We start from the raw sequence: 14461 nt of genomic DNA on the forward strand, positions 1-14461 counted from the left end.
TAACACTGTCCTCGGCTAGCCACTGCCTCGCCAAATATGGCTATAGGAGCCTTCAATGGTGCACTGCCAGCATATCAATAAGCTGGTTTTAGGATCAACAGCAGCAGGAGTAGCTGGTGCAACAAACAATCCAAGCGTACAAGGCTGATGAATTGATGTGATAGCACAGTAGGCTCTCTACATCTCTACTTGGATCATTCTACAAGCAGTCAAAGCTTAGCATCATTATAAAATCACCAATTCACCATGTTGCAAGAGCTGCAGATTAAACGGGAGAGGGCACAATCCAGTTCACGAGCAACACAGTTAAAAGGGTCTTGGTGGCATCATCTACATTTTGCCCAACTACATGGTAGAGACTAGAGAGAGATAGTATTAACAAGGAGATAAAGCTTGCAAGCTCTGCGCAGTGAATGGCAAGGCGCTACCAGCAAAAAGTCTACGACGCTACATAAACCAGTTAACTGTCAGCAGCCCAAGTTTTTCTGCTACTTTGTACATAAACCATGGATGATCAGAGGAAGATCGGGTTGGTCGCCTCGGCTCCCACCCCGTCCCTGTGCTTGAACATTTTCAGCTGCACACAGAGACGCCCGCTCCTTCGGAGGTTCTCGGTGTCCCTGGGGAGCCGGATTTCGTCGCGGTCTTGCTGCCTCCGCTTCCTTGATTCCGGCGAGCTCGAGTCCAGCGAGGAACAGGACGGCGTCGTCAGGTGGGAGTTCTGCCAGAGGTCCATGACCCCTTGTTCCTTGAACTCCTCCGCTCCATCGAGCAGAGGGACGGTGCCATCCAGAACCATGTCGCACTTGCTATCCTGATAAGGTATCAGCACGGCTGGGAATCGGTCCGCCCTTGAGTTCGGAGGGCTTGAAGGATCTTGAAAGAATGACGGCTTCCCCCTCTTTCTTGGGTTCTTTGACCTGACATTGCTGTCCTGGCCCTGCCCTGCTTGATCTTTCTTTCGGCTACTCTGTGGTGGGGAGTAACTCTTGATCATCATACCCACTCTCTCTAGAAAGCTTGCAACTTCCACAGGGAGTAACTGTCCCTCCAGGTAACGATCAATTACTGGAAAATCATTCCTCAGATCTTCAACCTGCATCTCACAAACAGCAATTACAATAAGGACCACTATGCAAGCAAAAACATATGAAGGATTAGCTTCTTATTTGTAGCTTACCATTGAAGAGAAGTTCTGAGATGTGCTCCGACTACATCCTGCAGCATCTTGTTTAGTTATAGACTCAATTGGGAGGGAGTTGATATTGGTTTCTGCAGGAGTGAAACGACAGCCAACCAATTGATGGAACTCCTCGATTTCACGAGCATACTCAACCCTCCAGTCCTTCCACTTGCTCCAAGTTCTTCTTGCCCACATGGGCACCCCATGGAGGCGACCTTGTTCCCTCCCAAACTGCCTAGAAAACCGATCAGGTACATACACCTCTTTTATGTTAAAGCTGATTAGCCATGTCCGAGAATAGCAGATGTTATCTGCTGCAATGCAATATTCTGGAATAATTGCAGGATTCATGTCCTTGTAAGGATTCCAGTTGACCTGAAAATATAATTAATTAATATAAAATAACACAACAGCAGTTAAAATCTTTGTTATAAATCTATAAAATAGGTAGACTTGCACTTGCATCAGAAAATTGAAGCTCATCGAAAACTTTTCTCCATTCCATGACTTTCTTTCTCTGTCCACGCGTTGCTCCTCCAAAGTTCCATCGACAGGCCCGGGGCAGCAAGGTGTTCTGATTCTTTTGTTGGGGTTGAGTTAATGGAAGATATTCATAAATCCAAGCCTTGAGAGAACAAAATAAATCTCATTAACAAAGATACCAAATATCATCGACAATCATTCAAATTTATTCAAACAAGAACAGTACCATGAGCAAAGTTGCACTGCCGAGAAACTGGGTAGTAGCATTCGGTGTTACAGCAACAGATAGTCCTCTGTACAAATGAGCAAGGGCTGCAGATCCCCAGGCATATTCACGTATCTTTCTAAAATCAGCCAGAAGAGGTAAATATCTTGGTGATACAAATCCCCTCATCGTGTCAGGAAATAAGGTGGAGCCAACAAGGTAAAGAAGGTATGCCCGGGTGCTGTAAGCAATCTCGTTGATAGTTGGATTTTCTGGCAATTGATGAAATTTCCTGTACAACCATGTCAATCTGATTAAGCCACACAGTTGCTCTCCATTTCCAGGGCTCTCTCCTAAGAAATGCAAACACATCCGCCTCACAGCTTCATCACCAATTGGCTCAGCAGTCACCACATGACCAGTCACTGGAATTCCAAGAATATATGAAACATCACGGAGTGATGGGGCCATTTCAAATCCCATGAAATGTGCAGTATTTGTTTCATTGTTCCATCTCTCACAAAAGGCTGTAAGCAAAGAACGATCAATAGTAAATCCTGTGGTGAGGGCAAGATGTCCAAGACCACTAGCATTAACTAGTTGTTGCTGTTCGTCAGTTAGAACCCATTCTTTTAGCTTCCGTGTCTGCTGGCTGGGAAGCAGAACACCATATCGCTGTGGAAAATTGAGTGTCTGCATGTAATTTTGTTCACGATGGCCAAGTGAAAACAAAGGGAGAAGCAGCTACATACCGTCCAGATTTGTGAGCTTCCAACCGGTCTCCGTCCACTTGGTTTTTGTTGTTGTGTTACCACACCTTGAGATGCAAGGTCCATTTCTCCTGGAAAACATAAGAGGGACAATAAGGTAATTGTTCTATGATGCTTGGTCCATTGTTAAACAAAAAAGGAAAAAAAGAAAAAGGGCAGTTGTAACTTGTGTGGATAATACTTAATAAAACAGTGTGTAAAAAAGGAACTATCAACACAACCAGAACAACAAAGTCCATAAATAATGAAGCAAAAACAAAAAAGTGCTCTCTCATACTTGTTTACGATATCAGTGATAGCTGATGATAAGTAAATTCACGCACACCATTTATGACCAATTATTTTGACAAGTTCAATTTTTTACTATATTTTGCTAAGATAATGATAGTTGTCAGCACAAAGAGAGTCAAGAGCAAACGAATTCAGGTAGTCTGTTGAATTATTTTTCTGCTTACTGCCAATCTAATAGCTGGATATAAGAACTAACCACACAAAAGTGTGCAGTATCTCTTGTAATAAAGAGATAGCCGGATTCTTCATGCAATTTGCAGGGCTAGATTATAGTCTATTGAAAGTAGAAATGCATTTGCTATATAACTCTTAGGTTTATTTCTAGAAACACAATTGTAACTTTCATACAGGTATAGTAAAGAAAGCTCTAAAATATATCCAATAAATCTTCACCATTATAATCTGAGCTCATCCTGATGAACAGTGACGATATTTCTCCTTTTATTTGATAACGTTGTAATTTCTAGCCCTTGATAGAGAATATGGTGGCTTCTGTTCAGCCTGTTCTAATAGTAAATAAATGCTAGTGGTAGTCTGGTGGATAAGAATGTCGTGATGCTCACATCAAAGAAAAAAGGGGGATGCCGTGATGCTTGAAAAAATAGCATGTGAGGGCAGTTCTATGTACCTCAACTGTCGGCAAATGAAGATCATGTAGTAAAATAGGAAGCCATGCACTAAATCATACTACATTATGGTGATATTTCCATGTAATAATGACAAAATGCAAGAGTATATAGTAAGGTCGATCGCTTAACACAAGGAAAGGGGTAAAAAAAGGAAAGCAGGAAAAACAAATATCATCCATTTCTAGTGTTTCCTTTTTACATTCTTCAGTATTGTACTCTTATTATTTTATTAAGAAATGTAAACAGTGGCAGAGAGGTTTTGACAGAGTCATTGGCTTATGAATTTTACCCCTAAGTAATTGATAGTTGAGATCTACCAATGCTAATCCCTTCTCATCCTAATATCTGTCTAGCTATCCAGCAAATAAATTAGAAAAAAATATTCTAACTATTTATTTTCAATAAATGTTCCAGGATACACTTTAAAAAAATAGCTCCAGTTGTTATTAAGTGTGTATGGATTTCAGTTCAGTTCAGTGTGGGGTACATGGTACCCAGATACCCATAGCAAGGCGTTTTGGGCCATGCGGCATGAGGTGGGCCGAGTGCCCTAGGCCCACATGGTTAACTTGTAAACTAAGAAAGAGATAAGGGATAAGTTGGCCAATCCTATCCCTTGTAAATAGATGGTAGGTACCCGGATTATGAAGGCTACACTACCATATCTAGCCGGTTGCCTCCGCACCTATATAAGGAGCACCGGGAAACCCTCATTCTTCCATAAGCGCCACGTGCTATTCCTACGCCGTGCTGCGCACTCCAATACAGATCTAATCCACTCATCTGGACTAGGGTATTATCTCACGTCGAGGGTCTGAACCAGTATAAACAATTGTCTCCATCTCTCCTAGATCTAGTGCACCCTATAAATTATATTGCCGATCATAAGAATCGACATTCGGCTTTACAGCTTCAGCCTTATGAAAAATCACCGTGTAAAGATAGCACACAAAATCTCAAACAGTCCAGCACAAAGCCCACATTTTCAGACCATTGAAAAACCAAGAGAAGACCCGCACATTCAAGCATAACCACAACCAGAAAAACATCCGATCTTAGCCCCATCATGATGCTCCAGCACAATGAAAAGAGAAAAAAAAAGGAACCACTCTACTTCCATGAAAGTTTATCCCATGGCACTCTATTAATCGCTGCCACACATTCAGTGATCGAAATTAACAACAATCTATACCCTCAAGGCCACAACATATCCAGAAAAAAAACAGTACTAAGAACAGATGCTATGTGCTAAACGCACGCTAATTTCCCACAGCATTTCATTGCACTCCCCCAAGCCATCTACCACGGGCCACGTACTACGAAATGCTAAAAGAAAAAAAAAACCTAGACCATGGAACTCGCACAGATGCACCAAAACCGCTGGATGGATGGATCAAGAACCACCACCACCAACCCACCCACCAAGAACCGAAACGGGTTACAGGTACCCCTGATCTGAGATTGCAGGCCCTCCTCCGCTACTGTAGCGACGGAACGAGGCGTAGGAAGTGCGGGAGGAGCAGCCGGTCACCTTACTCGCCGGGGAAACGCGCCGCCGCCGCCGCCACCGCCGCCGACCTCCGCTTCGGAGCGGAGGAGAGGTTGGAGAAAGCGAGCAAAATCTTCGGGAGGGGAAGGAAGAAAGAAAGAAAGAGAGAGAGAAAAGCTTATCGAGTGCGCCCCCCACCCTCCCTCTGCCAGGTGGGCCCCACACCTCTCCCCCGCAACCCCCATGTGGGCCCCGCGCGTCAGCGTCCCGAGCACCCCGCGGAGCCAGCCAGCCAGACGGTTCGAGCCGGACCGGGTCAAGGGCTTCCTCTTTCCTCTTCCGAGTTCCGACCCCGTCGCGTTAAAACCCTAGCCACCACAACCACGCACTCCTCTTTTTTTTTTCCCCTTCCCCACCACCACCACCGCCTCTCTCGCCGGCGAAGAGAAGGGGGAAGCGCGGCTGCGGCGGCGGCGGCGGCGCGCGGCGGAGGTAGGGCTTGAGGTCCTGAGGTCTCTCCTCCGTCTCGATCTGCCTCCTAACCCCGAAGCGAGAGGGATTTTGCGCGGGGAGGGTGGGGGTCCGTACAGCCCGGCCGCCGTATCCCGGGGTGGCGCTGAGGCTGCCATCAGGTTGGTTCGCTACTCGTTTCCTTGTCCTCGTTCCGCTAGGCAATTTCGGTGTGGTGGTGGTTTCGTGGAGTGGGGTTGGGGGGGGGGGGGTCTGATTCAATTTCTAGGGTTTCGAGCGAACAGGTCGCCTTATCATGAAACGGTTTCGTCGATTGGGGTTGGGATTATTGCGATTGGTACTGCGTAGGTGAGTTTATGGGGATTGCTTATCGAGCTTCGTCTTCCACGGGTAGAGATCCGGTGGAGATTTCCGGCGGGCCTGTAGCTCAGAGGATTAGAGCACGTGGCTACGAGACCACGGTGTCGGGGGTTCGAATCCCTCCTCGCCCACAGACTTCCAAAGGGGAATCGGGACTTGTAGGGTTAGGGGGGGATAAATTGGGGCTTCTAGGGTTTGGTCGCGAACTCACGATATTTGCTAGTGTTATGCTGATGTGTGTCTCTCTGCTCTGCTCTCTAGCTGCTAGGTTAATCGAGATTAATTCTGTATGTATGGATGCTCACCCTAGCTAACGGTTGTTGGTGCATCAAAAATAGAAACCAAAAGTGGAAACTGATCTTTTTGTTGTGAGTTATAGCCATTAATTGCTTCTGTTACTGTCCACATTTAAGTGCCTCCATGTTTTTTGTAAAGCCTCCATATTATTACACATGTATCACCATAAAAATGGAAATGAAGGTATCTTGGTAGTTACCTACCTACCATAGAATAAATCAAGTTTACACCGTAAGCATATACTCCCTCCATCCCATTATATAGGGCGTACCTGCTCTAGACGCACAGACCAAGGATTTTCAACTGTTCCGTTCGCCCCGATACGTGAAGTTTTGCTTCATCCGTGGACCTTGATCTTCACAGTGTGTATCCCAGCAGGCCACGCCCACGTATTGCTGGGAGAGAGAGGCCTTTTAACTAAGAGCAGGTACAATAGCAGGCTATAAGCCAGCTATAAACATATTTTAAGGAGATAAAAGAGGAGAGAGAAGAGCAGCGAGCTACAGATTTGTAGCCAGCTGTAGCACGGACTCCAAGACGCAGTGTGTATGACAAGTAGGACCATATATTAATAGTGTAGTATGTAACTATTGTACGAATTGGCTATTAAATTGACTATAGATGATTTGGAGCTAGTAGTTGGCTATACTATTAAACTTGCTCTAAGAGCACCCGCAATGGTAAAGTAAGGTGCTATCTATAAAACATGTACATCTCAGCAATAGACTAGAATAATAGTAAACCATCTCAATAGTATGTCTACATGGGTATCTATAGCTCTCTAATACATTGCCTCGTTTTTCTCTATAGACTATCTCCAGGTTAGTAGATAGCTTTGCTCTCTCTCTTCATTTAATCTCTTCTAAGTAGGAAAATATGCTGACATGGATCTCTTATAGAGAGCCTATAGATAACCATTGTGGGTGCCCTAAGCAAACTAATCAGCAATAATGCATGCTTGTAAACGGAAGCCGAGGAGGTGATGTCTTGAATGCTTGCATGCATATGAATGGAAACGAGCAAAACTTAAATGCTTGCATGCGAATAAACGGCTGTCGAGGAGATGCCGTCTTATATTGTGGGATTTGAGTAAAATACAGGTACACCCTATATATTGGGGTGGAGGGAGTGGTGCTGAGCAAGAAAAAAAGAGATTGCTTTCTCTCATAGCTTTACTTGATTGTTCCTGTTCCTGTTCCTGTTCCTATTTTTTCTTTTTCTGAAAAAAATGAATTTTAGAATTAGCATGCAATATTTTCATTGCACGAGAAAAATAATAGGTGCTTAGTTCTTTGTCATCGGTTCATGCATGCCACATGACACCTCTTATCTTGCTGTATCTATATCTGCCCATGATGTGCTAGTTTGTGGTACTAGAACTAAGTTCAAGCATACATCTTTTAGGGTATGTTTGGATCCTAGGCAAGAGAAATCTTATCCTAGCTTAGCAAGGACAGCAGTTTGCTAACGACAATAAAAATCTTACTTCTGTGGGAAAGCTTGCCTATAACTGCCCAGGAAAGCTTGCCCAGCTTGAAGGACATAAGGCACTTCTGTGTGACAGTTGATGCATGCTAGGCTACAAAGCCAAATGTTGTGCTTAGTTTCTTTGAGCTATGGCATTGCTGGGCCAATTTGTGCTGGATATGTGATGCGAACTGATAATAAGATATAAACCTACCCTTAGTTTCGAGCTGTGTTGTTTCAATTAAAAGCACTGGTTGATCTGCCAGCCGGCAATCCTTGGTTGTCTGCCTGCGCCTGTAGGTGAACCATCAGCAAACCTTTTTGTGAGTTGAAGATAGTATTTTTCGGTAGCCTTTGCTAGACTTAACAAAGCTAAAAACAGGATTCCTCAACTGATCAAGAATTACATTTATGCCCAATATTGAGTTCACACCATGAGTTTCATTCACAAAGGATCCCTTGCTGCCCGCCTGCCATGCACTCCTCTAACCACATGTCAATATATTATTATTCCTTATTACAATACCCTAATTACTCGAATAAAGTAAAAAAAAAAAGAACAAAGGAGCGAAGTATAGTGTAGTTACTCCTTCCCCACCGAACATATCTCGTTCCAATCTTCTATATCTACTTCCCTCCTGCTCACGTACAACAATTCCACCACCAAATCTGTCAACCATGATGGCGTACCTCGCCACCGGCGACCACTAGAGGCCTCTGTACTTGGGTTTTTGATTTTAGGCAGTTCCATGACGTGTCTTAAAAAAGAGTTGAGTTGATCTGGTGTTGTCCCCCACCAAGACCAGAACCGCCAGCACGCTGTTGGTTTGCCCAGTTTCGCTGCATCCCTTGCCTCTGCGCTGATGATGCAGGCAGATCAACTGCTTCCTATAACGTCTTGGCCCATGCATTGTTATCATCGAATGGCCTTGGCACAGCCAACATTGACACTTACCCAGCGCTGTGGGCCTGCGAGATATGGTGAGAGGTATCGGTGTCCGATGTCTGTTAGGCAGGAGCGGATGTGTGGTGAATATTGACACGTGAAAAAAAATTAATAAGCAAGTCATATCTGGTTGCATGTATGAGAAGTTTAATGTTTTTGCCAGATTCTATGCAATTTTGTTTGAATAATACTCTCGAATAATTATGTACAATTGAACACCTCCTGTTAATTAATTGTACATAAGCAATTCTCATTATTTCTATGTTCTGTTCCTGTTTGTGTTTACTATTTTATTCTGGCATGTTAAACAGCTTGCCTCTATCTGAATCTTCTGGCCCTGAAAAGAAGCTAAAATTATTTTTCTTTGTCAAGACCAAAAAGTATTTATTCAAACCAAACACTATGACCACACAAGCTTGTAAGAAGAGAAGAGCAGTTTATATAAGCAGTGAATCAGAAGACTCTGGTACAGACTCTGAGGTTGAGGGAAGCAAACTCTCCAAAAAAGATGGGGTCACGTCAGTCTATACATGTGGTCACCAGCCAACCTCTAAGAATAAGGTTGATCCGATGAATACTAGCAAGTCAAGGCAGTGTGGAAGTATTCTGAAGAAGCTCATGGATCACAAAAGTGGATGGATTTTTAATACACCAGTTGATCCAGTGGTATATGGAATTCCTGATTACTTTGATGTTATTCGCAATCCGATGGACTTGGGTACTGTTAAAAGGAAACTCACAAGCAAGCAATATTCCAACCCTTATGAGTTTGCAGCAGATGTGAGGCTAACATTCTCGAATGCGATGAAGTATAATCCTCCAGGAAATGATGTCCACGGAATAGCTGATCAATTGAACAAAATATTTGATTCGGAATGGAAATTATTGGAAAGGAAATGGAAAGACAGAAATTTGGTACAAGAGCAGCCATCACTGAAGGTATTAAAGGCTCAGCCTGCTGTTACCCCAAAACCTGTGCTACCTAAGGGGGTGACTGCAGGCACAAATTCAGCTGTGAGCAAGACACTGGCAACTGCATTATCCTCCAAAGTATGATCACAGTCATGTACCCTCATTCAGTGATTTTTCTTCTTGGGACTTTGATCAAAGTACTGCTCTCTTTGCAGGTAAAAATTAAATTTTCTGTGCGAGGCTCTGAGCTGACCTCTTCCAAAGGTGTGAATAGAATAAACTCTATGCATACAATCTTTCCATTGTTGATTGTATTTGACAGCCATTACCAATGCTTTTCAATTCAGACACGCCTTTGCAAGCAGTTGGCAGAAGAGACGGCACAATTAACCAATCTCTCCCTTGCACCAAGGTTTTGGGCACGAGCTCCTTTGTTTATACTTGAGTATTCTTATCTGAGTCTTGGTATCATTAGCTAAACAATTGTGTGATCCCCCTCTTGTCTTGTCTTTTATTTTTAGGACAATGCTAAGACACCAAGGATACAATCAAGTGAGGACAGATCTGAATCAACTGGTATGTTTATGATTTCCACGTAATTTTATCCCATACTGTTTTATTTTACTAAAGCACTCAATTATTATCTTAGGAAATGAATTGCGGCCTTGCGATGATGCTTCTACTTCACCTCTTGCTTCTTCCAGACAAGGTTGGACATGCTATCTATTTATCCATCTATTTGTGCATGTTAATTTGCATACTAGTATCTCTGTTCTCAAAAGGATGATGTCCTAGATTCATTGCAAACACAGTCAAACCTCAAAAATCTTAAATCATTAATAAATGAAAAAATACCAGGATTTAAAAATCATATTAGTAGATTTGTGAGGAAAAACTGTCATATGGTTATATTTTAAATATTGTTCCCATACTATCATAAAAATACAAACTGATTCCATTTGTCATCCTTGAGTTTTCGGCCATGGCGCAATTCTGTCGATTTCCTGCACGTGATTTTTCGGTCGTCTCATCATTGTTTGTTTTTCATCTGAGTCCTGTGCACACTGTGGTCCGTTGTCTGCATCCGAGACCCACTCACATCCGTTGTCCAACGTCCCACGCATGACCCTGCCTCACCTTGGCCACATGCACCCCTCTTCCGTGTGCCCATGGTGCTCCCCTCCTGATCCATCCTTTCCTTTCGTCCATCTCCCTCTTCCTATGCTGCGAGAAGCAGAGCTGCCACAAGCAGAGGCAAAGCACAGAGCGTGATTCACTTAGCTAAGCTGAACATGATCCCTTAATTTTTCTCCATCAGATAAGCATCGAGAAGAAGTGGAACAAATTTCTGGATTGATTCATTGTTTATGTGAGTAGTTCTCAAGTCTGGTTTAGTTACATTACGTAAATGTTTCTGATCCACACCCTTCTTTTCGTAGGACGATGAAAAAGAATGGATAAAGATCCCAAGAATACATAGTTTGATCTGAATACTCATACCTTGAGAATAGCACATCTACAAGTAGGATTTCCTCTGTGATCGTACCAAAACATGAGTTCCATTTGGATTTTCTTTTTTATCATTGGATTTCTTCAATGCTATAGTGTCATTCTTCTGGCGCTTAATGCTATCTATTCCCAATTACAATTGTGTACAGCCCTACACCCGTTGCAATGCACGGTCATTTTGCTAGTAAATATATAACTTGAGAAAGTAATGATAAAACATGTGCATTGGAGACTGCCGATGTCCTAAATGACAACCATTTGAGAACAGAGGGTAGTAACTTTATCATCTATTCTTTCCATATGTTCCTTTGCTAATATATTGCATCTTATGATGTGAATTTTCAGAAGAGGAATATTTGCCTGAAGAACCTTTATCACCAAGCAAGGCTCTTCGTGCAGCAATGCTCAAGAGTCGTTTTGCTGGTACAATTGTCAAGGCGCAGCAGAAAGCACTTCTGGATCATGTATTATTTCTGAAATGTGTACTGAAATTTGTAGATTTCAATTAGGCTATTCCTTCGCATAGGACAAGTTCTAGTCTACGTCTGTGTAGCTCTTGCTGATGTGCTTTTTTAATCTCCTAGGGGAAGAAAATAGACCCTGCGAAATTGCAGTTAGAAAAGGAGAGGCTGGAAAAAAGGCAGCAAGAAGGTAAGAATTTGCTTAGCCTTTGATAGCAGATGGCATGGAGCTGTTTGATTGGCAATACATTTTTTCTTTAAGTTCATCAAGCATTTTGATATTTTATATTCGCATAGAGTTCTCATCTGGACTTAATATGGGATGGCTGCTCTTTGTGAAAGAACTTTTAGAACACATTACGGTGAAACTTGATTGACATCTCAGGCTTCGAGAAACTTTGGGATCAAAACAGTCCGTCGAGAGACTTTGGGGAACATAACCCCGGTACATGCTAGAGAATTGTTTGAACAGTACAGTGTCCCACATAGACAAGTTTGTTAGTAGGTAGAAATTTTATAGCAAGGCATCATCAAGAGTCGTTTTTTAACAAGTCGATCAGGCTTCCGACCATTTTTTTGTTCCTTGAAGCAAATAAACTTAAGATTTGGATATATAGAATAAGAAAAAAGAGTAATCTTTTTACCAGTTGTCCCCACATAGACCACAGGTTGGCTAATTCAATACACTGCTTCATAGTAACTTTTTGAGTCAATTCATATACTTTCACGCTGTGAATACTCCTGGTCACATCGGATCTATATCTATTTTGGCCAAACGTAATCTTGTTTCAATATATCAAAACTGTAGTAATTTTGTTATGAAAAGCATGTCCATGATATTCCACATTATCACATTGTTGGAAAGTCTAAAAACAACTTTATTTTGTTGGAAAGTCTAAATTTACTTTGAAGTGTAAAAGGTGGCATGTTTTCTCTGATGGGGGAATGGGTTTCCTTTAAAATGGGAACGAATGCTCATAACTATAGTGGTAACTATATATTGTATGTATTATTCTTAGGTTATACTTTTATTTTGTATTGGCACGCATGATTTCAGTTGCATGGCTTTCTTTTCAATTTACCCATAATGCAGAGAAAGCAAGAATTGAGGCCCAGGTGAAGGCGGCTGAAGCTGCTGCACAATTAAAGCTAGACGAAGAAATGAGGATGAAGAGGGAGCAGGAAAGACGAGCAGCACGCCTGGCACTACACATGGTATTACATGCTGCCATTTTCTGACCAACTAGTTTGTATGCTTAATGTTGCACGGTGATTACTCAATCTCTTCTCCTACGCAGATGAAGAAGACTGTTGATATTGACAACAGTGACTTCCTTAAGGACCTGGAAAACTTAAGCAAAAAGTGGGAGCTGAATCCCCCTGGCAAACTTATTGTTGATTTTGTCGACGGGATCGATCTACCACCTGGCTTAGGGAGTCCGCTAGAGAGGCTTGGCCTTTTCATGAAGAAGGATCTTGAGGAAGAGGTCGAACATGAAATGGAGGACAGTGTATCACCATCTACGGAGATCGACGTGGAGGAAGGAGAGATCAGCTTCTGTCAATAGCACGGCTCTAAAATATCCATTGTTTCTTCCTTTTTTTCTTTCCCCCCATCAGACTCTGAAGCAACATGCTCGCATGGCTTATAAAATTGTGCGCGAGTGCTGTGTTATTTATTCTGCCTCAAGACAACATCATAACATAAGCCGAGTAAAATGAAGCGTTGGTTCATCTAGTTTGTGTTGTCTAACCAGAAAACAAAAATGTCAGCTGAACACTGAAGTGGAGTTATCGGTTGCGTGGACTTCGCCCCGATTTTGTCGGTTCTGTGAAACCCTGTATGTTGTAGGTGTTCCACGTATGCAATTCTGTAAAAAAAGGAAAATAAAAAAAAAGTTGTATGTAATGTGATGTTAGACTGTTAGTATATAATAATATTATAGTTACTGATGAGTGTAGATGTTTGCTATTGCTGGTAGTCGCCTCTTGCTCTCAGCAGTCTACTCGTTACCGTGTGTTGATGTTGTGACCTTGTGATGCTGTTCCAGTTGAAACCCTCAGCGGGCAGATCCCTTCAAGCACGGCTCAATTGGATCAGCAAATCAATTAGAGTAGATATGTGTTGCTGATGATCAGCAAATCAATTAGAGTAGATATGTGTTGATGTTCTTTTCTCAACAAAGTGGCCGTAGTTTAGTGGCTCAATTGGATCAGCAAATCAATTGGAGTAGATATGGGTTGCTGATGATGTTCTTTTCTCAACAAAGTGGCTGAGTAGATATGTGTTGCTGATGATGCTCGTTTCTCAACAAAGTGGCTGTAGTTTAGTGGTGAGAATTCCACGTTGTGGCCGTGGAGACCTGGGCTCGAATCCCAGCAGCCACATTTATAAATTTTGCTTTTCAATTTTATTTCAGTTTTGGAATTCTAATATTCGTATTTTTCATCTCAGTCTCTTTTAACAAAATTCCACTACATCTATCGCATAATAATTGTATTTCTATGATTTAAATGTCCCCAAATAATTATCCAATAGAGTACTAATGTCATTTCAATTTTGGAATTCTAATATTCGTATTTTTCATCTGTCTCTTTTAATAAAAAAAATTACTATACATCTATCCCATAATAATTGTATTTTTAGGATTTAAATTTATCCCCAAATAATTATCCAATAGAGTACTAATGATTCCATTCATTACTTCCCTTCCATTCTGACCTATACACTATTTAATAAGAGGCATTATGGTTTTTCTTCTCAAACCTTAACACTAACAACCTAGAATTATAATTTTTTTTGGACGGAGATAGTATTACTTTATTTTTTCCGTCTATTTTCTATTGATATAATTTTTAATTAGATTTAATGGTATTATAACTTTTATGGTTTTAAAATATATTATTAGTATTCACCTATTTAAAGCTGCGTGCCATTATAATTTCAAGACCATTGAATACCATGCCAATATAAAACAAGCAGGTCTA

At 41.9% G+C, this 14461-nt stretch overlaps 2 protein-coding genes and 1 non-coding gene across 4 annotated transcripts; 2 read left to right on the plus strand and 1 right to left on the minus strand.

Annotated features, from left to right (window-relative positions):
* Nucleotides 1-204: 204 nt before the first annotated feature.
* LOC4343335 (protein MAIN-LIKE 1) lies at nucleotides 205-5187 on the minus strand. The gene is made up of 6 exons (XM_015792100.3): nucleotides 5093-5187; nucleotides 2624-2712; nucleotides 1893-2546; nucleotides 1647-1808; nucleotides 1181-1558; nucleotides 205-1096 (listed from the first exon to the last, which is right to left on the minus strand). The coding sequence occupies exons 2-6, from the start codon at nucleotides 2705-2707 to the stop codon at nucleotides 515-517; spliced, it is 1860 nt and encodes a 619-aa protein (XP_015647586.1). The 5' UTR covers nucleotides 2708-2712; nucleotides 5093-5187; the 3' UTR covers nucleotides 205-514.
* A 220-nt stretch (nucleotides 5188-5407) lies between these two features.
* Nucleotides 5408-13429, plus strand: LOC4343336 (transcription factor GTE11). 2 transcript variants are annotated; one of them, XM_015791938.2, is made up of 10 exons: nucleotides 5408-5682; nucleotides 8903-9641; nucleotides 9719-9767; nucleotides 9851-9915; nucleotides 10025-10079; nucleotides 10153-10212; nucleotides 11358-11476; nucleotides 11597-11663; nucleotides 12567-12688; nucleotides 12772-13429. In XM_015791938.2, exons 2-10 carry the CDS (start codon nucleotides 8994-8996, stop codon nucleotides 13039-13041), a joined length of 1455 nt encoding a protein of 484 aa, XP_015647424.1. In that variant the 5' UTR covers nucleotides 5408-5682; nucleotides 8903-8993; the 3' UTR covers nucleotides 13042-13429. The 2 variants fall into 2 exon arrangements, with proteins under 2 accessions (XP_015647424.1, XP_066168649.1); XM_066312552.1 differs by having other exon boundaries at nucleotides 8964-9641.
* A 360-nt stretch (nucleotides 13430-13789) lies between these two features.
* TRNAH-GUG (transfer RNA histidin (anticodon GUG)) lies at nucleotides 13790-13861 on the plus strand. The gene has a single exon. It is a non-coding gene; the product is annotated as a tRNA-His (tRNA).
* The last annotated feature ends 600 nt before the right edge of the window (nucleotides 13862-14461 follow it).

This window comes from Oryza sativa, chromosome 7, assembly GCF_034140825.1.
Source record: "Oryza sativa Japonica Group chromosome 7, ASM3414082v1".
Taxonomy (NCBI): domain Eukaryota; kingdom Viridiplantae; phylum Streptophyta; class Magnoliopsida; order Poales; family Poaceae; genus Oryza; species Oryza sativa.

Bases quoted from the DNA above. Each gene is read 5' to 3' on its own strand.
- LOC4343335 (XM_015792100.3), bottom strand. From the start codon at position 2,707: ATGGACCTTGCATCTCAAGGTGTGGTAACACAACAACAAAAACCAAGT. The intron at 2,547-2,623 runs GTATGTAGCTGC...AATTTTCCACAG, and splicing joins GAAGCTCACAAATCTGGACG to CGATATGGTGTTCTGCTTCC. The intron at 1,809-1,892 runs GTACTGTTCTTG...TGTTCTCTCAAG, and splicing joins GCAGTGCAACTTTGCTCATG to GCTTGGATTTATGAATATCT.
- LOC4343336 (XM_015791938.2), top strand. From the start codon at position 8,994: ATGACCACACAAGCTTGTAAGAAGAGAAGAGCAGTTTATATAAGCAGT. The intron at 10,080-10,152 runs GTATGTTTATGA...TTATTATCTTAG, and splicing joins GGACAGATCTGAATCAACTG to GAAATGAATTGCGGCCTTGC. The intron at 11,477-11,596 runs GTATTATTTCTG...TTAATCTCCTAG, and splicing joins AGAAAGCACTTCTGGATCAT to GGGAAGAAAATAGACCCTGC.